At 46.5% G+C, this 25,325-nt stretch overlaps 1 protein-coding gene across 1 annotated transcript in view; it reads right to left on the minus strand.

Annotated features, from left to right (window-relative positions):
* Positions 1-25,325, minus strand: part of lin9 (lin-9 DREAM MuvB core complex component) — a 74,047-nt gene that overhangs the window by 23,448 nt on the left and 25,274 nt on the right. The window contains exons 2-6 of the mRNA XM_055636251.1: positions 10,340-10,372; positions 7,449-7,543; positions 5,853-5,960; positions 1,640-1,773; positions 1,414-1,539 (exon numbers count right to left, since the gene is read on the minus strand). Of these exons, the coding sequence (XP_055492226.1) occupies positions 1,414-1,539; positions 1,640-1,773; positions 5,853-5,960; positions 7,449-7,543; positions 10,340-10,372 (496 nt within the window). The remainder of the gene's footprint in view (positions 1-1,413; positions 1,540-1,639; positions 1,774-5,852; positions 5,961-7,448; positions 7,544-10,339; positions 10,373-25,325) is intronic.

Genomic DNA, 25,325 nt, shown 5'->3' on the forward strand with positions numbered 1-25,325 from the left:
TGGGACGGGACGGAAGGGTTTTGGGCTGATGCTGTCCCATGGTGGGTTCAGGTGGATTACAGGAGGGTGGGCAGACCAAGTGCTTTTGCATGGGGAAGGGACTGCAGATGCTGGTTTACACTGAAGATAGACACAAAAAGCTGGAGTAACTCAGCGGGACAGGCGACATCTGTGGAGAAAAGGAATAGGTGACATTTGGGGTCGAGACCCTTCTTCTGACCGAAGGAGAATCTCGAGCCGAAACGTCACCTATTCCTTTTCTCTAGAGATGCCGCTTGACCTGCGGAGCAACTCCAGTATTTTGTGTCTATCGCAGAGTGCTTTTGCGTTGTTCTAGCAAAGCTCCAGAAGTGACCACCTCTCTGCTTCCAATGGAGGTGTCACAGCAGAAGCACACAGACCCGAATGCGGTCAAATCGATGGATCTAGGTAAGAAGCAAAGCACCCACCCCCACACACACCACCAGGGCCATGCTTGCAACTCGCTGCTGCCATCAGGAGGGTGGGACAGAGGACTGAGAACCGTGACCTCCGGGTTCAAGAACAGCTTCTTCCCAGTAACCATCCGTCACAGGCTTCCCTGCTCCTGGCCCCAGCTCTGCTGCACCTGCCCCTACAAGGAGTATTTTTCCAATGACGCTGTGCACAAACACAGCAAGCCAGATCCGTGTTTAGTTTTGTTTACAAATACAGTGTTGAAACAGGGCCTTTGGCCCCGAGTCTGCACCGACCAGCCGACACGTGCACTTGTTCTACCCTACACACATTGGGACAATTTATACAGAAGCCAATTGACCTACAAATCTGTAGTCTTAGGGATGTGGGAGGAAACCGGAGCACCCGGAGAAAACCCACGCGGTCACAGTGAGATTGTACAGACTCTGTACAGACAGCACCCGTAGCCAGGATGAAACTCTGGCGCTGTGAGGCAGCAACCCTTCCGCTGCGCCACTTTCAGATACAAAAAGACACCATACGCTGCAGTAATCAGCTGGTCAGGTGGAATCAATGCAGAACATGGACAGGCAACATTTCGGGTCTGCTGATGTCGCCTTTCCATGTTCTCCAGAAATGCTGCCTGACCCGCTGAGTTGTTCCAGCACCGTGTGTCTTTTTTGGTATAACCAGCATCTGCATTTCCTAGTATCTCCGTGTTTTGATCATCCCGGCCCTTGCCCGTCAGTTGGGTGGCTTGGACAGGTAACAAGCTGGCACTGTGCCACAGTGAGAGCAAGTCGACCATGCCAAGGGGTGTGGTTAGTCAGTGCCCTGTGGGCATGTAGTATATTCCAGCGACTCCTGACGACTGCCCGACCACGAGGGGGCAATTTCATCCTTCCCAACGGTGGCAAACACTGCATTCACGCCTCTGCCGGCCTGCCTCCCTCCCTCCCTCCCTCCCCCAGCACTTACCGCCTGGGTTTCCCCATCAGCCTCCTGATCTTTCCCCACTCCACTCTGGTCAGCTTCCTGGTTTTTAGATTTGGGAAGGACTCCTTCAGGCACACACAGAAATCATTATCCCCCTCGAAAAGCGGCCTAGGAAATGGGACAGACGTGGATTTACACACGCACCAAAGGCAAGGAGCCCACAGCTTGCAGACCGGCCGTGAGAGAGAGAGAGTCAAAAATGGCCTACTTGTCAATGTTCGAGTAAAACCACTCGTAGATGCACCACTTGTGGGCCTTGGGCAGCTTCAGCAGGTTCCGGAGCCGCAAGCCGATCTTCTGGGCGGCCTTCTTGTCAGGTGTCGCCAAGATGGCCGGGAATTTCTGTCGAGACATTATAGCTAATTGAAAACGGCCAGAGTATATGAATTGCACTCGAGGCTATACTAGATACTTGTACTAGACTAGTGTCCTGGTTACTAACCATTTTAACTCCCCTTCCCATTTCCACACTGACCTTTCTGTCCTGGGCCTCCTCCATTGCCAGAGTGAGACCACACGCAAAATGGAGGTGTAGCACCTCATATTCCTCTTAAACACCACTATCACATCTGCCTACACATCTAGATCGGTTACAATCACTTCATTTAAGAGACTTTTAAACAGACACTGACATAGGGCAACATTTGTTTTTTAAAGTGCTGGAGTATCAGCGGGTCGGGCATCATTCAGAACATTGCACTCTCCAATTTGAGATGACTACGTCGCCCAGTGAGTGAGGTGGATCTTCAGTGTAAACAGCAAACAGGAACAGGTTTTGTGCCGAACTAGATTCAGTCTTTTGGGAAAAATGAGCCAAGTCTTTTGGGATCCATGTCTCTTGCCTCTCAGGGCAACACAGCGGCCCTGCTGGTAGAGCTGCCACCTCACCCCGCGACAGATGTGGGATCGATCCTGATCTCGGATTCTCTCTGTGTTGAGTTTAGTTTAGTTTAGAGATGCAGCGCGAAAACAGGTCCTTCGGCCCACCGGGTCCGTGCCGACCAGCGATCCCCGCACACTAACACTATCCTACACCCACTAGGGACAATGTTAACATTTACCATGACAATTAACCGACAAACCTGTACGTCCTTGGAGTGTGGGAGAAAACAGAAGATCTCGGAGAAAACCCACGCAGGTAATGGGGAGAACGTACAAACTCCGTACAGACGGCTCCCGGAGTCAGGATTGAACCTGGGTCTCTGGCGCTGCATTTGTTGTAAGGCAGCAACTCTACTACTACGCAACCGTGGCGGCCTTGAGTTTGCACAGTCTCCCCGTGACCGTGTGAGTTCCCCCCCGGGTTCTTTGGTTTGTACCCACATCCAAGATGTGTGGATTTTTCAGTTAATTGGCCTCGGTAAAATGCCCCGTCGGGGTATGGAGTGGATGTTTAAGCGGTATAACAGAACTAGTGTGAACGAACGGGTGATCAACGATCGCCATGGACTTGATGAGCTGAAGGGCGTAATTTGTGCTGTGTATCGAATCAATGATAGTCACGGCATGTACAGAACTTTCTAACATCACTCTTAAATGTCTGCTGGCAGAGCGAACCAGTGCCCAGTTGTGGTTTAGTTACCAAGTTCCTTGGAGTGGCATCCTTCATGGTTGGCAATGCCTAACCAAATGCCTTCAGCCGATGGTGCAGGGGATGACGTTAAGGCACCTCCCAGAAGCTTTCGTAGGGTGATGTACTGTGTCTTGGAAAGAGCTGTTCACGGGATGGGGAAGAGTAGGTATGTTGCAAAGCCTACCTGAAGTGTCGTTGAAAATCTGCCCCAGCCCGTGTGTGTGATTTTGGCGCTGTTTTGAGGGGGCGGGTTTAAAACGGCGATTTTCACTAGGCTGTTGCAATCGAAAATGTTCAGCCTAGTAAATCATTAACGAAATATCGCTGAAAGACCCCGTCGCAAAAGGTAATATTAGTTTTTATGGCCTTGTATAATAGTTATAGTAGTTTAAAAATCACTCTCTAAACCCGCGACCTCTCGCAGCCCCAGGGTTTTATAAAGCAAACAATTAAAGGTATGTACCTTATTTTTACATTAAAAAAGGCTTCTTTAGAACCCTTTATACAAGTTTAATATTGCGAGTAGCTAATTTTGGCCCCATTATATCCCGCAGTATTTTTCTGGGCATTTGAGGCACAAATCTAGCGCAATGTGAACGTTCTAAACCAGCGCGTTCCACAGGAACCCACTAGAAAGCTGATTTAAAATGGACTTTAATTTACAGCAATTGAACACTAAATTCCTTCCATTTGGCCTATAAATTAATGTAAATGAGATTTCAAAATCATGTTTTATTGTGAATTATTTATGAATATTATTTGGACACTTGGGCTATTTAAAAATGTTAATCATTTATTAAGAAATGGATAGATGTTTAGATCTAGTAATTGAAGTTTGAAATTTGCTACACTTGGGTAACTAACTAATTATATGTTTTAATTTCAGGTCATCCAAGTTAGATTATTTTATATTTGTTTCAGAATGGTTCAATCTACGATAACTGAAAATTTCATTCAGTTCTCTTAATTTTTAAGAAGGTTATGGGCTTTTGACTGTCCACGATCACAGCTTTTTTGTTATGTCCATAGAAAATAATAGGGAACAAGATGCTAATTTCCGAGTATGAAAATGGCCATAGCTTTTTTAAATACTTGAGATATGAAAGTGAATTAGGTGTCAAATTAAACTTCTTTTTATGCTTTATCTGATGGGATAAATTACAGGCTTGATTTTTTAAATCTCAAAATTTTGTAACATTGCTAGGAAGAGGAGATCAAGATTTCTATCGAGAATTTTACAGGGCCCCTTCTCCTGATAAGTACAGGCAGAACTCAAAAGTCTGCCCTGCCCAAGGATCTGTATGCAGTTAATACACAACACCCTCCACTTTACACAGACTCATTTTGTGTGCTTCATCAGCATGTTGTCAGGCACAATTGTGCAAGGGAGGTTTTGTTTAGTGATGCAGCATAGATACAGGCCCTTTGGCCCATCAAGTCCACACCGACCAGCGGTCCCCGTACACGACACTATCCGACACACTAGGGACAATTTACAATCTTTACTGAAGCCAATTAGCCTACAAACCTGTACGACTTTGGTGGGAGGCACCAGGGGAAAACCCAGGGAGAACATACAAACTTTGTGCAGACAGCACCCATAGTCAAGATCAAACCCGGGTCTCTGGCGCTGCAAGGCAGCAGCTTTACCGCTGCGTCACCATGCCACCCCAAAGCAGTGTAGAAAATAATGTGAAAAAGGGAAGGAGAGGCAGGAGGATTGACAAGTTTGTTCAGATAGCTGGCTCAGGCTGATGAGCAATGCATTGGCAGCCATGGAAAGAAAAAGCAATTGTGTTGCTTTTAAACCAACTCGAGCTGCAAGCAGCTTGCAAGCCTGTGAATTGCATAGCCCATTCTGAAATACATGTCCATCATAAAATTGAGCAAAAGAGAGAAAAAAAATTCTGGTTAAGACCCTTGATTGATTGATTGAAAGGTACAGCATGGAAACAGATCCTTCAACCCACCAAGGCCACTCTGACTCTAGATCACCCGTCCACACTAGTTCTATGTTCTTCTTCTTCTTCTTGCGTATGGCGTGCACAGCCTAAAGTTATAGGACAACTTGTTCTATTTGATTTTATTTGATTGTCAGTTCGATGTTAGACCACTTTCTCATTTACTCCCTTACGCACAAGGGTCATTTAAAAAAAATATATATAGAGGCCAATTAATCTACAACCCCACACGACTTTGGGATGTGGGAGGAAACTGGAGCACACGGAGGAAATCCCACACAGTCACAGGGAAAATGATTCAACCACATAGACAGCTGATAGATGGTGTATGATGCACCCTCTATCACTTGCCGGACTTTGTCCCTTTGCCAGATTTCTTCCCCCCTACTCCATCAGACTGAAGGGGGGGGGGGGGTCCACATCTGAAACATCATCTGTCCATTCCATCTTGGAATGACCCGCCGAGTTCCTCCAGCACTTTGTGTATTTGCTCAAAATACCATCTGCTATAGTTTCAGTTTCGTTTTAGAGATAGTGCGGAAACAGGCCCTTCGGCCCACTGAGTCCACACCGACCAGCGACCCTTGCACATTTACACTATCCTACACACTAGGGACAATTTGCACATGCACCAAGCCAATTAACCTACAAACCTGTACGTCTTTGGAGTGTGGGAGGAAACCGAAGATCTCGGAGAAAACCCACGCAGGTAACGGGGAGAACATACAAACTCCCTACAGACAGCTCCCGTAGTCAGGATTGAACCTGGGTCTCCGGCGCTGCATTCGCTGTAAGGCAGCGACTCTACCGCTGCGCCACCATGGCCGCCCTGTTCCTCGCGGCTCCATCGCAAAATAGAGGTGGATTTAAAGCGGAGGAGATCCTACCTGAGGATGCATGGCAACTCGCTGGCTCCTCTTGGGAGACTTGGTGCTCTGCAGATGCCTCTCGTCCTCCTCATTGAAGAGTCGACTCCTCTTCGTGCTTCTTGTTGGCTGGATGGATTGAACATTTTACACCATTGAAGGGATCTGTCAAAGACCCACACCCTGGCCACGCACTGGCAAGAAGGAGCTCGAGAACTGTGACCTCCAGTTTCCAGAATAGCTTCTTCCCGGCAACCGTCAGGCGCTTGCTCACACACTGCACAACACTGACCACCACCCAACCTCACCAACAATCTTCAATGGACTTTGCTTTGGATTACACCATGTACTTCAGTTCTGCGCTATCATGGTCTAGCTACCTCATTACAATTACCTATTTATTATATTTGTGTGTGTGTGTGTGTGTATGTGTGTGTGTGTGTGTGTGTGTGTGTGTGTGTGTGTGTGTGTGTGTGTGTGTGTGTGTGTGTGTGTGTGTGTGTGTGTGTACATGCACAACGATATCTACATGTAAACGTACGTGTTAGCGTGTTTACATATATATGCGTACGTGTGTGTGCGCGCGCGTGCATACGTTACGTGTGTGTTATTGCATTAAACTTGTAAAGTTGCAGCAAGCAAGAATTTCATTGTTCTGTCCCTTGTACACAATAAATGACACACTCTGACACTCTTACATCAAGGTATATCCTGTTGCCACTGCACCATTGCTCACAACCCCCATTCATCTGTTTACAAACTGATTCATAGACAAAGTCTCTCTGCTCCGCAGTTATTTAAAGCAGCTCGACAGCTTGCGACCCACCTGGTACAGAGCGATTGTGAGATCAAACTTCCTTTACAGCGAGACCCCCACTGTAACATTAGTCCATAAACCACTCTTGTTGCAGGTACAACACACACCTTTCTCTGCCACATTTGCTCAATTACATTTTCTGTTACATGCACTTGCACAAGCAGACCTCCGACCTGATAGATTTGTGCAGTCCCCCCCCAAGTGAAGTGTAAGATACATCCCAGCTGATGCGCTGTCCAAGGAACTGGTGCGCTACAATGCTGAGACCTGCACTCTGTATCTTTCAATTTGCATTCAAAACGGTACAATCAAGCCAAACAAATTTAGGTTTATTATTATTGCGTATACCGAGGTACAGTGAAAAGCTTAGCTTTGCAGGTTATTCAAATCAAATGTTGATATACATAAATACAATCAAGCCACAGCCTCATAGAGAAAAATACCAGAGTGCAGGATATCATTTGCACAGGATTGTAGTGTTACTGAATTACAGAAAATGTCCAATGTCTACAATGTGGTTGGTTGAAAGATCGGAACCACAGCCCAGATTATGGAAGGACCGTTCAGAAGCCTGAAGGGGGGGTGGTGGTGGAGGGGGGAAGAAAGGTCCACGGTTCTTTTGCTTGTTATCGCGTATGGATGTTTTTATCTGGAAACCATTCAAAACAAAGTTTTTCACTGCATCTCGACCAGCCTTACAATAAATGAGATGTCTTTAGGGCAATGCCTGACAAAATGAAGATAGATCGTTACACGTTTACAGGATGCAAGAAAAAGGAAAGTAAAATAGAGTATCTTACCGTCTCAACAGCCGAGCAGGAGTTCCTTCCTTTCCATGGAGGAGTCTTGGATAATGCAATGCACTTCTCATTCCATGTGCTGGACAAGCTACCCTCTGTTGAGGTAAGAAAATGTCAGTCAGGACTGAAACTATCTTTGAAAAGACACAAAATGCTGGAGGAATGCTCGGCGGGACAGGCAGCATCTCTGGAGAGAAGGAATTCCTGCACCTGCAGTTCCTTCATACACATAGAAACTATCTTTGCGTGTTCATCCGCTCCCACACGGGTACCAGACAAAATACAGGTGGTTGACAATTATTCAGACACTTTTAACAGGCTCAGCTGGCACGTTGGCAGAGTATGGCATAGATTAGAAAGTCCACGTGCTAAAGTTCAGAGGACACACCCAGAGATTGTGGCAGCACGGTGGCGCAGCGGTAGAATGGCTGCCTGACAGCGCCAGAGATCATGTTCAATCCTGACTGCGGGTGCTGTCTGTATGGAGCTTGTACGTTCTCCCTGTGACCACGTGCGTTTCCTCCGGGTGCTCCGGTTTCCTACCACACTCCCACACCGTCACGGTGGCGTCACGGCGATGGGCTGTGAAGGTCGGTCAAGGTGGCACAGCGTTAGAGTTGCTGCCTTACAGCGAATGCAGCGCCGGAGACCCGGGTTTGATCCCGACTATGGGTTCTGTCTGTACGGAGTTTGTACGTTCTCCCCATGGCCTGTGTGGGTTTCCTCCGAGATCTTCGGTTTCATCCCACACTCCAAAGACGTACAGGTCTGTAGGTTAATTGGCTTTGGTAATATGAAAAAATATGTAATGTGCAGGGATTACTGGTCGGCACGGACCCGCAAAACTAAAACGTACAGGTTTTTAAGTTAATTGGCTTCTGTAAATTTTAAATTGTTCCTCATGTGTACAGAAAGTACTAGTGAATGGGGTGATGCCTGGTTGACATGGGCTCGGTGGGCCTCTAGGCGTGTTACCATGCTGTGTCTCAAATGTAAAGATGGATTTAACAGGCTCAGCCTGTTCATGACTTCAGAATTAAGGGACAGAAGTTTAGGGGTAATATGAGGGGGAACGTCTTTACTCAGAGAGTGGTAGCGGTGTGGAATGAGCTTCCAGTGGAAGTGGTGGAGGCAGGTTCATTGGTATCATTTAAAAATAAATTGGATAGGCATATGGATGAGAAGGGAATGGAGGGTTATGGTATGAGTGCAGGCAGGTGGGACTAAGGGGGAAAAAAAATTTGTTCGGCACGGACTTGTATGGCCGAGATGGCCTGTTTCCGTGCTGTAATTGTTATATGGTTATATGGATTTGGTCAAATGCCAAACTACTTTTGCTCCAATCCACAGCATGCAAAGATGTTGGCAGGACTCAAGGGCCTGAGCTACAGAGAGTTTGGTGAGAGGGTTAAAATTTAATAGGAACCCGAGGGGTAACACAGAAGCTGGTGGGGATATGGCATGAGCTGCTGGAGGAAGTGGTTGAGGCAGATCCAATAAACATTCAAAAGACATTCGGACGGGTACATGGGTAGAAAAAGTTTAGAGGGAATATAATATAGAGTTATATAACTCAGCAGGTCATACAGCATCCTGGAAGACATGGATAGGCAATGTTTCGGGTTGGGTCCTTTCTTTGTCTCCATGCCATCTGCTCCCAAGGCTAGGCTTTCCACACCTGGAGTATTGTGTGCAGTTTTGGTCCCCTAATTTGAGGAAGACCATTCTTGCTATTGAGGGAGTGCAGAGTAGGTTTACAAGGTTCATTCCCGGGATGGCGAAACTGTCATATGCTGAGAGAATGGAGCAGCTGGGCTTGTACACTCTGGAGTTTAGAAGGATGAAAGGTTATCTCATTGAAACATATAAGATTGTTAAGGGCTTGGACACGCTAGAGGCAGGAAACATGTTCCCGATGTTGGGGGAGTCCAGAACCAGGGGCCACAGTTTAAGAATAAGGAGTGAGCCATTTAGAACGGAGATGAGGAAACACTTTTTCTCACAGAGAATGGTGAGTCTGTGGAATTCTCTGCTTCAGAGGGCGGTGGAGGCAGGTTCTCAGGATGCTTTCGAGAGAGAGCTGGATAGGGCTCTTAAAAATAGCGGAGTCAGGGGATATGGGCAGAAGGCAGGAACGGGGTACTGATTGGGGATGATCAGCCATGATCACATTGAATGGCGGTGCTGGCTCGAAGGGCCAAATGGCCTACTCCTGCACCTATTGCCTATTGTCTATCAGAGGTCCTTTGTAGAGTTTGAACCTGAAACAACGTGTTCTCGAAAGATGCTTCCTGACCCGCAGTTACTCCAGCACTTTGTCTTGCACACAAGATCCCAGCACTTGCAGTTCCTCGGGTCCCTCAAGGTTCGGGGGGGGGGGGGGGGGGGGGGGGGGGGGGGGGGGTGGATCAAACGTGGGCAAAAGGGACCAACATGGACTGACTGGGTTGGGCTAAAGGGCCTATTTTATACTGTGAGAGTCGGACTCTAAACACAAAGTGCTGGAGGAACTCAGCAGGTCCGGCAGCATCTGTGGAGTGAATGGACAGATAAGGTTTCAGGCTGGGACACTTCTTCAGATCAGCGGCCTGTCCTCCTGCACTATGTGTTTAGTTCAAGATCCCAGCATCTGCATTCATTCTCTATGATTCATTCTCTATGCCAAGCCCGAAAGGCTCCAACGTGAAATGATTGCTGGTAAGCCCTGTCCAGTTATGAATCCAGCAGCATCTTTTAATGCAACAGCACAGAAAGATCGCTTTGAGTGTGGCACTGGGAAACAGTCTGCACACAGACTTTTACCCTGCACACAGCTCCACTACACAGCGTTTGATGCTTTAAATGGGAGGCATCAGGGAGATTTTACTGTTGGAAAAAGAAACAAGCCTTACCTTTCAAACTCACAAGAGCCTTTGCTGACGAGCCTGCAAGTGAAAAACAATGTTGGTTAGTTTACACAGTATGGACTGATGCTTTATCAAACAATCAAAAATATTTTAAAGTCACTAAAGGAATTCAAAGTCCATTTATTGAAAAACTGTAGCAACAAGCTCATGTCGTTATCACCATTAATGCCTCATCAGCGTAAAGAAAACGGTGAAGACATATTTATTTTGATTTGATTGATTCAAAAATACGGTATGGATACAGGCCCTTCGGCCCTTCGGTCCTCATTCTAACCCAGCAAACAGTTAACAACAGCCTGTTTCCTTTAGCATTGTCACTTTTTTGCATATCTTTAATTCATTTGTTCTCTATCTCTTCACATCACCGTCTATATATCTTGTTTCCCTTTCCCCTGACTCTCAGTCTGAAGAAGGGGTCTCGACCCAAAACGTCGCCTATCCCTATTCTCTCCAGAGATGATGCCTGACCTGCTGAGTTAATCCAGCTTTTTGATCACCCATTCACACTGGTTTTATGTTATCCCACTTTCACATCCACTCCCCTCACACTAAGGACAATTACAGAGGCTACAAATACAGGTCAATGACCCTACAAACCCAGATGTCTTTGGGATGTGGGAGGAAACTGGAGGACCTGTAGGAAACCCATGCCATCACAGGGAGAACATGCAAACTTCGCACAAACAGCACCCGAGGTCAGGGTCGAACGTGGGTCTCGGGCGTCGTGAGGCAGCGGCTCGACCAGCTGCGCCACCCAATAACACAGAATTTGGTGAGATGCAGAAGTGTGGCTATCAGACAACAGGGGTCTCCACCTGAAACAACACACATTCCTTTTCTCCAGAAATGCTGTCTTCAGTTGAATGTATCTTCAGTTTAAACCAGCATCTGCAGTTCATTCCCACACAAGGGCAATATCTATGTGGATTCCAATTTGTTTAATGCCAAGTTAATCTCCTCTGCCTGCACGTGATGCATTCCTTTCATATCCATGCTTTCTAGACAGTTCATTCCAGTCTCTGCCAGCAAGGAAACTAGTTTGCACCTTCAGCCCTACAGGATTGTGCACACTTGCTGCCCGCCTGTCTCTGGTCCGCTTCTGTACTTCCTCCACTCACTACATCATCCCACGCTACAGTCTCCCTCAGTCTTCCTTGTTCTTCCGACCCAAAACATAACCCATTCCTTCTCTCCAGATATGCTGTGCTGCCTGACCCGCTGAGTTACTCCAGCACTTTGTGTCTATCTTCGGTCTAAACCAGCACCTGTAGTTCTTTCCCACACAAGATTAAATGAATTCATTTGCAAAAAATCTTTCAAATGGTTTAGGTTTACTATTATTGTGAGGTGTAGTGAAAAGCTTTGTTTTGCTCGCTATCCAGTCAGATATAATTACAACTAACAAAACTCAAGTACTGTGAAGAGCTATGTTTTGCATGTTATCCAATCCTCAGATAAGACTATGGATAGATACAAAGTCAAACTCAACTCATAGGTAGAGCAAAGCGGAAGACACAGAGTGCAGAATATAGTTCCCAGCATTGTAGCGCACCAGTTCCACAGACAAAGCCCAATGTCCGCAATGGGGTAGAGGTGAATCGGACAGTACACCAGCTGATGGAAGGACTGTTTAGAAGCCAGATAACGGAGGGGAAGAAGCTGTTATCAGTATGCCTGGATTCTCTCAAGGCCCACACATTCCATGGTAGTTGAGTCTTAGAGACTGCCGAGCTCAGAGACTACATGGACAATGCCAGCATTTCTCTCAGCCTGCGTACAGCTCTGAAGCCAGTGTGATGCACTTCCAATGGGCTTGGATGGAAACTTGCATTGCTCTGGATTCAGTGGTTTAATGGTTCATTTATTATCACGTGTACCAAGGTACATTCATTTTTTGAATATTCATTGTTGCTATAAACAAGGACAATCCCCAATTATCTACTGAATGCATGGAAACAGCCCACTGAGTCCACATGCAAGAGTTGCCAGGTTTTTGGCGCCATTTTCACATTGCTTCACTGAACCCGATGCGATCCCTGAAGAGATAAAAACACTTATTTCAGTAGCAAGGCCCAGGAAAGTGGCACAGGTGTCCTCATCGGAACTGTGTGAGATTTTGACAGGCCGAGCTCTGAGCAGAAATGATAAAAGCCAAGGTTAGAGGTAGTTTGGGAAGTTTGGAGACACTTTGAGGTGATGCCAGAGGTTTGGTCACAGTCAGCTTGAAGCACAAGCCATTGGATGTGCAGCCATTGAAATCAGAGATCAGGGGAGCACAGAGATCTTGGAGGGTCGTATAACCAGAGGTAGTTTCAGGAATAGGAAGGAGCAAGGTCATGGATAGGAACTGAAGCAATGAAACAATGAAATAAATTAAATTACGTTTTTTTAAATAAATCATGCTGACCATGAATTAAACCTGGAACCAAGGCTTACCAGGTTCAGCTAGTTCACGACTTGGTATTACTAATTGATAGAACGTTAAACAGTTCAGCACAAGAACAGCCCACAATGTCTGTGCTGTACATAATGCCAAGACCATCTTTTATTTGCCTGCACATAATCCCTATCTAAATTAGATTACTATCTAAAATACTTCAAATTTGGAAAAGGGGAAGTACAACGGAATCTGGGGGTCCTTGTACATCAGTCTATGAAAGTAAGCATGCAGGTACAGCAGGCAGTGAAGAAAGCGAATGGCATGTTGGCCTTTTTAATAATAATAATATATTTTATTGTCATTGCACACCAGTGCAACAAGATTTAGTATGCAGCTTCCAACCGATGTAAAAGAAAAGTAAAATAAATAAATAATCTGTGTGACGTGACCATTCGAGGGAGCCAGTCCAGGGGGGTGGGGGGCACTCAGCAGGGCCGGTTCAGAGCCGCTATAGCTCTGGGAATGAAGCTGTTTCTGAGTCTGGAGGTTCGGGCGTAGAAGGCCTTGTAACGTCTGCCGGAGGGAAGTAGTTCGAACAGTCCGTTACAAGGGTGTGAGGAGTCTTTATGGATGCTGACTGCTTTCCTGAGGCACCGTGTGTGGTAGATGCCCTCCAAGGCTGGTAGCTCTGTCCCAATAATCCTCTGCACTCTGTGGACGACGCGCTGAAGAGCTCTCCTCTCCGCCTCCGTGCAGCTGAGATACCACACAGAGATGCCATACGTTAATATGCTCTCTGTGGTGCAGCGGTAGAACGTTGTCAGCAGCTGTTGGGGCAGACCAATCTTTTTTAATGTCCTCAGGAAGAACAGTCGTTGCTGTGCCTTCTTGACCAGCGCAACGGTGTTGGTGGACCATGTGAGGTCTTCTGAAATGTGAGTGCCCAGAAACTTAAAGCTGGACACTCTCTCCACACTTTCCCGTAAATGGAGATTGGGGCGTATTCTCCATTATGGGACCTCCTGAAGTCAATAATCAGCTCCTTGGTCTTGGAGGTGTTTAGTGACAAGTTGTTACGTGTGCACCAGTCCGCCAGGTTCTGCACCTCCGCTCTGTATTTTGTTTCATCACCGTTGGTGATCAGCCCAATCACTGTTGTGTCGTCTGCAAACTTCACGATGGTGTTGGTGTCGAATGCAGGAACACAGTCGTGAGTGAAGAGGGAGTCATGGGACTCAGTACACAGCCCTGTGGTGTGCCGGTGCTCAGGGTGATAGTGGAGGACAGGTGCGGGCCCAGTATTATTGCCTGCGGTCGCTCCGTCAGAAAATTCAGGATCCAACCACATATCGGCCAGCTGAGGCCTAGCTGGTGGAGTTTGGTGGTGAGCTTGGTGGGGATGACCCAATTGAATGCAGAGCTATAGTCAATGAAGAGCATCCTCACGTACATATGCCCTGTCTGTCCAGGTGAGTCAGGACAGTGTGAAGAGCCAGAGAGATGGCATCCTCTGTTGATCTATTTGCCCTGTATGCAAATTGATGAGAGTCCAGTGAGGCAGGGATGCTAGATTTGATGTGGGAGAGGACCTAAGAAGAGGAATCAAATATAGGAGCAAAGAGCAGTTGAACAGAGTCCTAGTGAGACCACACCTGGAGTATTGTGTGCAGTTTTGGTCCCCTAATTTGAGGAGGGACATTCTTGCTATTGAGGGAGTGCAGCGTAGGTTTACAAGGTTAAATCCCGGGATGGCGGGGCTGTCATATGCTGAGAGAATGGAGCAGCTGGGCTTAGATGGATGAGAGGGGATCTCATTGAAACATGCAAGATTGTTAAGGGCTTGGACACGCTAGAGGCAGGAAACATGTTCCCGATGTTGGGGGGAGTCCAGAACCAGGGGCCACAGTTTAAGAATAAGGAGTAAGCCATTTGGAACGGAGACGAGGAAACACTTTTTCTCACAGAGAGTGGTGAGTCTGTGGAATTCTCTGCCTCAGAGGGTGGTGGAGGCAGGTTCTCTAAATGCTTTCAAGAGAGAGCTAGAGAGGGCTCTTAAAAATAGCGGAGTCGGGGGATATAGGGAGAAGGCAGGAACAGGGCACTGATTGTGGATGATCAGCCATGATCATATTGAATGGCGGTGCTGGCTCGAAGGGCCGAATGGCCTACTCCTGCACCTATTGTCTATCCCTCCATATCCATGCACATGTCCAAAAGACCGATTGAAAGATACAGCATGCAAACAGGTCCTTCAGCCCACACCGACCATCGATCACCCGTTCACACTAGTTCTGTGTTGTCCCACTTTCTCACCCACCTCTTGGGGAAATTTACAGAGGCTAATTAACCTAAAAACCCGCACACCCTTGGTATGTGGCCGGAAACTGGAACACTGGGAGGAAATCCACGTGGTCACGGGGAGAACGTGCAAACTCCACCCACACTGACAACACCCGAGGTCAGGATTTAACCCGGGTTCTCGGGCACGGTGAGGCAGTGGCTCTACCAGCTGCATCACTGTGCTGCCTCAGTTCAGCTTCTGGCTCACACTTTTCTCTGCGAACCTCACATTCTCCATTACTGGGAAGAGCTGCACTCTTCAAGTTACCAAGGTCCTCGCTGACTATTTTAGAATTCCCTTTGTGGGCACAGAAGAATTTGGTGAATGTCTGAACTACACACATCTGCTTCCTTTCTCCCCTACATAAAATTCCAGTGCTGAACTAAATAGTTCCTTCGTAACTACTCTTGCTGCCAGAAAACCAGAGATCCTAATTAACTCAACGGCAACCAGCAATGGAATTTAACTGGACCATCCAAGAGAAAAATGTATTACAGTTATGCACATGGGCAACAAAAGGCCCTGTATCCCTGAAATGTGCATGGTTTATTAACAGATTACTCATGAAGGATGTAATGCTGAGGCTCTATAAGGTGCTGGTAAGGCTGCATTTGGAATATTGAGAGCAATTTTGGGCACCATATCGGAGGAAGGATGTGCTGGCTCTGGAGAGGGTCCAGAGGAGGTTTACAAGAATAATCCCAGGAATGAGTAGGTTAACATATATGATGAGCGTTTGACGGCACTGGGCCTGTACTCAATGGAGTTTAGATAAATGAGGGGGGGACCTCATTGAAACGTACAGAATCATGAAAGGCTTGGATAAAGTGCATGTCGAGAGGATATTTCCACTAGTGGGAGAGTCTATCAGAATTAAAGGACGCTCTTTTAGCAAGGAGATGAGGAGGAATTTCTTTAGTCAGAGAGTGGTGAATCTGTGGAATTCTTTGCCACAGAAGGCTGTGGAGGCCAAGTCAGTGGATATATTTAAGTCAGAGATAGATAGATTTGTGATTAGTACGGGTGTCACAGGTTATGGGGAGAAGGCAGGAGAATGGGGTTAGGAGGGAGAGATAGATCAGCCATGATTGAATGGTGGCGTAGACGTGATGGGCCGAGTGGTCTAATTCTGCTCCAATCGTTTATGATCTTATGATCATGAGAGAGAATGCAAGAAGTGACATCTCAGCGGGCTCAAGAAGCGAAGCCTAATATTGGTATATTATTGTCACTTGTACTGCAGGAGTAAGAAGTTCTTGTTTGCATGCTATCCAGTCAAATCATACTACACACATGTACGATCCAGTCATGCACAAGTACAACAGGTACGGCAAAGAGAAATATAGCAGAGTGCAAACTATAACTTTCAGCATTGTAGCGCAGCAGTTCCAAGGATAAAGTCCAATGTCTGCAATATGTAGGTTGGACAACTGGGACAGTACCTAGCTTATGGGAGGACCCTTCAGAAACCTATTAATAGAGGGAAAGAAGCTGTTCCCGAGTCTGGTGGCGCAAGTGTTCAAGCTTCTGGATCTCCTGCCCAGTGGGACACGAGGGAAGAGGGAATGACTGGGGAATGGATCCGGTGCAGTCAGAGGAGATTAGTTTAACCTGGCATCATTGTTTCAAGAGTTAGATTTAGCTCTTAGCGCTAAGGGAATCAACGGATATGGGGGAAAAAGCCGAAACGGGGTACTGATTTTGGATGATCAGCCTTGATCATGTTGAATGGCGGCGCTGGCTCGAAGGGCTCCTGCACCTATTTTCTATGTTTCTACCATGTTCAGCACGGACATTGTGGGCTGAAGGGCCTGTTCCTGTGTTGCAATCTTCTACCTTCTGTAGTTCGCATTCGAACAGCAACAGCACCAGTATGAAACGACTTTCATTTTTCACCAGTCAGAATGTACGGTAACTGAAGTTGTCTGTAACCACAAGACAGTGTGCGGTTTCAGAGTCTGTGACACCAGTATCCAGTTGAGTAACCGGGTCACTGATTATTATTAGAGAGAATGATCTCACCACAAGAATTCAGACAATACGCTTACTAGTAGCAAAGGTAAAGCACAGCGAGCATTTAATCAAAAAAAATACACCACAGCATGGTTTGGGAACAACTCCGTCCAAGACCACAAGGAATTGCAGAGAACTGTGGACACAGCCCAGACCATCGCACAAACTAACCTCCCTTCCATTGACTCCATCCACACAGTGCCTCGGCAGAGCCACCAGCATAATCAAGGACCAGTCACACTCCCTCTTCTCCCCTCCCATCAAGCTCGAGGTAGAGAAGTGTGAAAACGCACACCTCCAGATTCAGGGACAGTTTCTTCCCAGCTGTTATCAGGCAACTGAATCATCCTACCAACAACTGGAGAGCAGTCCTGAGCTACTATCTACCTCATTGGAGACCTTCGGACTATCCTTGATCAGACTTTACTGGACTTTTACCTTGCACTAAACGTTATTCATGTTATTTCCTTTATCATGTACCTTGCACCATGTACCATGGATGGCTCGTGTGTAAATCATGTGTTGTCTTTCCGCTGACTGGTTAGCACACAACAAAAGCTTTTGACTGTACCTCAGTGCATGTGACAATAAACTAAACTAAAACAAAGCTAAAAACATTATGGGAAAGTGATTTTCTTTTGGGAAACTCTAGTCAGTGAATAGTCATCCTGAAAAATTTAGCGCTCGTGTTATGAGAGATTCTGAGAGATAGTCCCCGTCATGAGACACAGCTGTTCTTTCCAGCTGATGGCATTCGAAAAAAGATATCAGGTTAAAATGACATGCCTTCTTGCCAGGCAGTGGTCACCATTTCACACCAAGAATTTCTTAAAGCTTTGATTACAACTGCATTTGGTGGTTGGATCATATTGTGCTTGGTATAGCGGGCGAATAAGCAAACCGTGCGTGGTGAATCAAAGTGATCTTTATTGCTGAAGTAAAGAGAACAACACACGAATGGGGGAAGGCTGACCCGGGGCTCAATACTTATACTAGGGCACACCCCTAAACCTCATGACAACTCCATCCTGCCATTACCCAGTCACGTGACCCTACCCCCGAGGGTTTGAATAGTGAGTGGCCTAATCACTGGGTGGCACCACAATGGAGTGGTGATGCCTGCCTCACATTGTACAAGGGCACGGAGACACCACAAGGAAGCCTTTTCTGCATTGAAGGTAAAGACAAAATGCTGGAGTAACTCAGCTGGACAGGCAGCATCTCTGGAGAGAAGGAATGGGTGACGTTTCGGGTCGAGACCCTTCTTCAGATTCAGTCTGAAGAGGGGTCGCGACCCGAAATGTCCCCCATTCCTTCACTCCAGAGGTTCTGCCGAGTTACTCCAGCATTTTGTGTCTGCCTTCGATTTAAACCAGCATCTGCAGTTCTTTCCTACTATTCTGTATTGAGTTGAGTTAATTGTCACGTGTACCGAGGTACAGTGGAAAGCTTTTGTAATTGAGAGTTGGAGAGCGAGCATGGCAAAAGCTCGACCGAGAGAGGAGACACAAGGACCGAGAGAGGAGACTGCAGCGGCTGGAATCTTGAACAAATTGCAAAGTGCTAGAGGAACTCAACAGGTCAGGGCAGCACCTGTGGAGGGAATGGACAGGTGCCGTTTCGGGTGCCTCGAGTTCTTCCAGCACGCTGTGTTGTGCTCAAGATTCCAGCAGCCGCAGTTCCTTGTGCTGAAGAGGGGTCCCGACCCAAAACATCGCCTGTCTATTCCCTCCACAGATGCTGCCGGACTCACTTGGATCCACCTGCACATTGTGTTTTCATCAAGATACAAAGGGTTGCTGCACACCTTCAGGAAGGCAGCCAGCAACGCTTGATTACACAGCCATGTTAGAGTGTGCTTGGTAAAGCCACCCGCTGCTGTAGCTCCTGGCAAGCTGCAGCCATACCCCAACAGCATGTCCGGCTTGCCCGGCGCAGAAGTGTGAGGGGGTCGCCCGGAAGACCGAGCATCGGAGAGGAAGCGGAGGGAGTCAGCAACGGTGGAGGAGGCCGGGCAAGAAGAACCGTGGGTTGGGGTCTTGCCCTCCGCACCCTCAAGGTCGGTTGTGCGAGGTGCCCACACAGGGCATGAAGGTCGAGCACAGCTGGGCGAGGAGAGGGACGACCGGATGGAGGCGACGGCTGCAATAGGCCTTTATGGTCAGCTGCAGCTGGGACTGTGAGTTGGCACCAAAACCCAGCGACTTTTGCATATGGACTCAGTGTAGGTATGTTACAAAACCTACCTGAATCGCCATTGGGAATCTGCCCACAGCCAGGTCCACGATTTTGGCGCTGTTTGGAGGGGGCGGGTTTAAAACGCGATTTTTACTAGGCTGTACTAATCGCAGATGTTCAGCCTAGTAAATCATTAACGAAAAATCGCTGCAAGACCCGGTCGCAAAAGGTATTATTAGTTTTATAGGCCTCGATAATATAGTTATAATAGTTTAAAATTACTGTCTCATTCCGCAACCTCTCGCAGCCCCAGGGTTTTATAAAGCAAACAATTAAAGGTATGTACCTTATTTTTACATTAAATGGGGCATATATATAACCCTATATATCAAGTTATCTATAGCGAGTAGTTCATTTTGGGCTTTTTATATCCCGCAGTATTTTTCTCGGCATTTGAGGGCATTAATCCAGCGCGATGTCAACATTCTAAACCAGCGCGCGTTCACATGAACCCACTAGAAAGCCGATTTAAATGGGCATTTATTTACAGCAATTGAACACTAAATTCCTTCCATTTGGCCTATAAATTAATGTAAATTAGATATAAAAATCATGTTATATTGTGAATTATTTGTGAATAATCTTTGGACACTTAGGCTATTTAAAAATGTTAATCTTTCGTTAAGAAATGGGCTTTTGATTATCCAAGATCACAGCTTTTTTGTAATGTCCATTGAAAATCAATAGGGAACAAGATGCTAATTTCCGAGTATGAAAATGGCCATAACTTTTTTAATACTTGAGATATGAAAGTGAATTTGGTGTCAAATTAAACTTATTGTTATGCTTTATCTGATGGGATAAATTGCAGACTTGATTTTTAAAATCTCAAAATTTTGTAACATTGCTACTCAGTGTTTCTATGCATTATATATTAACTGGGAAACATATTAATGTGTGACAATAACCTCACTGATCCATATAGGAAATCTCACTGTACCTTGGTACACATGATAATAAGGGAAGTTTGGACATTTTCCCCTCAAGTCCACTTGTTAGTCTGGTGTGGAATTTGGGAGATTATTTACCCAAGGCAGTAAAGGATACAGGACAAATCCACACATATAGAAGAAAGTAAAGCATAATTATATTCACAAATACCTTCAAATGATCAGGAATTCAGGAATTAAATTGAATACGGTGTTGTCACGTGACAAGTCACAGTGAAATTTTTTGCTTGCAGACCCAAGGTATGCAAATAGTCACCCATAAAGGGTGCGTACAAAGTACCCCCATGCCAGGTTGCCCTTTGCTCTCCCCTTCATCACAGCATTTTTCCCCTCCCCCCCCAGCAGCCCCCCACCCCACCCCCCTCACGGTAGCTCCCCCACAGCAGTTCCCCCCACCCCACGCCGGGTCCTCCTTTGTTCCTTCCCTCGGCAGCGACGTCCTCACTTCATGTGGTCCGTCGTAGACCACCACACCAACATCTCCACTATTTCCTCTCCAGACGCCTCCGTGGCACTGACCCACGCCCCAGCACGCGGGCTCCGCTGACCCAGGGTCTGTTTGTCGACCCGTGAGGCTCCACCTCCGACCAGCGGGGCCCTGGCCCCGGCTTCTCAGCGGCATTTTGACTATATCTGGGAATAAAAGTCGGCCAATTTCCTCTCAGGCCTGTCTCCTATTCCTGACCGATTTGAGACTCAAACACACTGTAACCGGCACACAGCAAGAAAGCTTTGCCATTTTATTTTGTCAGCATCAGATTGTAAAATTAATTAACTTGGTTTGTCACAAAGCATTCCACATTTCATGCACAGAGGATAATTTCCACTACGATTTCACCCAAAAGACACCTTAAGTAGAAGTCTTTGGTTAGGGACAAATTTGCTACACTTGGGAGTATTGCATGGGTCATCCCAATACAGGAAGGATGTGGAGGCTTAGGAGAGGGTGGGGTGGAAGATTGCAACCTTCACGTGGTCCGCCCTGTTTCGACTAAAGCAATCAACTCGACGTGCACAAACGGAAGATCAAATAGAACAAGTTGTCCAACAACTTTAGGCTGTGCACGCCACACGAAAGAAGGAGAGGGTGCAGAGGAGGTTTACCAGAATTATGCCTGGATTAGAGCGTATCAGCTACAGGGAGAGGCTGCACAAATTTGGGTTGTTTTCTCTGAAGTGTCAGCGGTCCGAGCCCATGGAAGTATACAAAATCGAGAGGCATAGATAGGGTAGACAGTCAGAACCTTTTTTCCCAGGTGGAAATGTCAAAGACTGGAGGCCTGGCAGGATGGTTGCAGAGCATGGTGACTCTTTACGTGCTGGGTCGATTATCATCCGATACAGTCGGCCCACTCTTAAATCTCTATTTTGGCTATATCCTGCACTCTCAATTTTTCCATTTGCTCTACCTGTTGTACTTGAATTTGGCTGAATTGTATCTTTGTATCTGATTTGATTGGATAGCATTCAAAACAAAGCTTTTCACAGTACCTCGGTACACATGACAATATTAAACGCAAAGGCAAACCGAGTCCTTTATAATATTTTTTGTCTGTGCTCCCGAGTCTTAGCCCTTTTAGCTGGGAGAGATAACCTATCGCTATTCCATGTACTGCCGTCACAAACACGGACCAGCAGTTTCTAGTCTCTCCACATATTGCCTTAAGTCGCTTGAAACTAATCTCACTGTCAACCTTCTAAACTCCAGGGATTGATACTAGTCGGTGCCATATCGCCACTTCATCTCAGAAAGCAGGTAACGATCCAGCAAATGTATGCTGCCCTACCCCTATCACCAATTAGCCAAGGGTGTGGTGCCCAGAATTATTCACAGGATACAGGCAGGATCACTCAATGCATCATCAGCAGATTAATTTGGCCAAGGAAGGTTCCAAGTTCATTTTTAATTAAATCCACCAGAAAACTGAATAGCAGTATTTGACTTAGCTTTTAGTTTTAGTTTTAGAGATACAGCGTGGAAACAATTTATTTGGCCGACCAACGATCACCCATACACTAGTTCTATCCTACACACTAGGGACAATATGCACCTTTGGAACGTGGGAGGAAACCAGGGCACCCGCAGAAAACTCACGCGGTCATTGGGAGAACATGCCGATTCCACACAGACAGCACCCATAGTCGGGATCAAACCGGGTCCTTGGCCCAGCGAAGCAGCAATTCTACTGCTGTGCCACCGTTCAAGAACAAGAATTCTCCCTGGTGTTGGTCACCTTGCCCTACTTCAGCAGTCTAATTAAAGCTGCACTTCACATTCACCTCCCCTTTTTTCTAATGTCCCACCAAATTAGATCACAGAAGCAGAACAGACAAGCCATTCAGAAACACAAGGAATTGCAGATGCTGGAATCTTGAGTAAACTATAAAGTGCTGTGGGAACTCAGCAGGTCAGGAGATGCTCAAATACTGTGCTCTTGCTCAGATCATGGCCTTTGTCCACGATTCCCACGACAGGAAACAAGGTAGTACATATCTGGCCTTAGTTTGGTCTACTCAAGGGAATTGAGACCACATTCAGGCAACCTCACCTCCTAACTTAACCTCTAAAATCCGGAAAAGGGCCCCGATCGAAAAATGTCCTCTGTCCATTCCCTCCGTAGATGCTGTACGAGTTCCTCCAGTCTGTAGGGTCCCGACCCGAAACGTCTTCCGTCCATTCCCTCCACAGATGCTGCCAGATCTGCTGAGTTCTTCCAACATCTGCAACATCAGAGCTGACTAGTTCTGCTGGAAGTCATCCATCTATAACACTGGCACATTACCTCTCAAAAGATGCCTTCCTCTATTGCTCATCCCCACAACATCTACACTCGAGTAGATTAACCAATACAGGTCTCTAAAATCTTGGACATTTTCTGAAGAAGCGTCTCGACCTGAAACGTCGCCCATTCCTTCTCCCCGGAGATGCTGTTTGTCCTACTGAGCCACTCCAGCATTTTCCGTCTAACTTCGGAGGGATATGGATCATGGGCAGGCAAGAGGGATTGATTTAATCTGGCGTCGAGTTCAGCACAGGCATCGTGGGCCGAAAGGTCTGTTCCTTAACTGCACTGATCCATGTTCTACGCAACGCACGGCATCTCTAGGAACATTTCTGCTGGCAAGCAGTGCCAGAAGCTGTGTTAGAAAGCATTTTCACAATGTTGCAGTCAACACTAAAAAGCAAAGCAGCATGTCCTTAAAGAACCTCTGTAATCTGACCTGAATGTGAACAAATGCCAAGAACTTGATTTTGGCACATTTCTTAGATCCTGATTTTCTTTCTAAAGTGCAAATCTACATCCTGTTCAAATGCCATTGGCAGGATGCTTGATCACAAATCCACACTGGTGAATGGGCACTGGTGATACCGAGATTAACTTTCGTATAACATTCAATGTGCCAGGCATTTATTGGGTTTATTGAAGAGTCACAAATGATTACGGGCAAGGTAATCCGCCGAGCTTCTCCAGCATTTTGTGTCTATCTTTGGTGTAAACCAGCATCTGCATTTCCTTCCTACACTTGGGTAAATATCAAACACTTGCTTCTAATGAAGTTACAACGTGCCAAGGCCTGTATCCCCCTTTGCTCTACCTATTGTACTTGAGTTTGGCTTAATTGCATTTATGTATATTATCACATTTGATTGGAATGCATGCAAAATACAACTTTTCACTGTACCTCAGCACATGTTAAATAACAAGCATAAAACATTCTTCTCAGGCCCCCTTCGGTCATGGCTGACCATGGGTGTCTCCAGGGTGCTATTCCCTATATGGAGGATGCCTGTGCGTGACTTTGTTTAACGTGGGGAGACTGGTGCACAGACAGCCACCACATGGTCCTGGACAGATCTGGGTCAGGATCCAGTGGCATGGAGTCCAAGACGACCGGTGACCCTTTTCTGCTGCAGCCTTCATCCGCCTTTCCAGCCGTTGTGACGCTCCACTAAGATCAGCCATCGTCTTCCGCCTGTTCCACCGTTGAGGTCTTGGTTGGATTGCACTTTGTCCGAGACCTACCCCTTGACCATGGGTGGCCCTACCAGGAGCATAGCTCCAAACGGCATCGCTCTCAGGTCCACACAAGCTCCACCACGACAAGGTGACAATCCACGGAGATAAAACATTACGGGCAAAGGAAATATACACAAATATGAAACGACTCGTTTCCTAACCCATTTACTGAGAAATAAGGTTTGATTAGTTACTTAGTTTACAAGAACGGTGTCCAAGAACTGGAGCTCTAATGGTTTGGGGTTACCGAAGAACATTTTCTTGAAAAGGCTGTAGTGGCCATTTGGCCTATTTTGCATGTCATTGTGGATGGCATGTGGTCCTTTAAATTTTAGCCAGCCCGTTATAATGTGGGTGGGATTGTATGACGTGTCTTGGGGCGTGTTTATGCAGCTTAACTGCTTGCGTGTTAGTTTAGGGGGATCGTGTTGGACAGGAGAGGGACTAAGGTTTATCCATCGTCGACCATGTTCCACCGTTGAGGTCAAGCATGTCATTGCTCTTTGTGAAGAAGACCCCTTGACATGGGAGTTTTCCAGTATCTGAAGCAATGCGCTGGAGGTTCACAGAAGATTGCTGGACAAGTCGGAAAATCTTGGAGTATCTTACTGTTTACGGGCAAAGGAAAAATATATTCATTAAAAAACTGTGTGCTGAAGCTTTATGAAAGTAGAAGCTCTGAAAGTCTCTGAGGCAGCTTGCATGCGTACCGAAGATATTCCCCTTATCCCCTCTCGTCCAATTAGTGGCTAGGGAGTTAATTTCCTGAAAGATCTGAAAAATCTGCTGCTACAAAGGCCATTATTAGATACTGCTCTTGGAGAAAATCTAAAGAGCAGAAAATGCTGAATGTGACATAGCAAACGAGACACCATCTTTGGAGAGGACAATTATTGATGCTTCAGGTCAATAGTTTTAAGTTTGAATGGAATAGATCAGGTATTCCCGGGGAGTTTCTTGTCATGAGCAGTGGAATTGAGAACCAGAGGACATAGTGCTGGAGAAACTCAGCGGGTGCAGCAGCATCTAT

The sequence above is a fragment of the Leucoraja erinacea genome, chromosome 5, assembly GCF_028641065.1.
Source record: "Leucoraja erinacea ecotype New England chromosome 5, Leri_hhj_1, whole genome shotgun sequence".
Lineage (NCBI taxonomy): Eukaryota > Metazoa > Chordata > Chondrichthyes > Rajiformes > Rajidae > Leucoraja > Leucoraja erinaceus.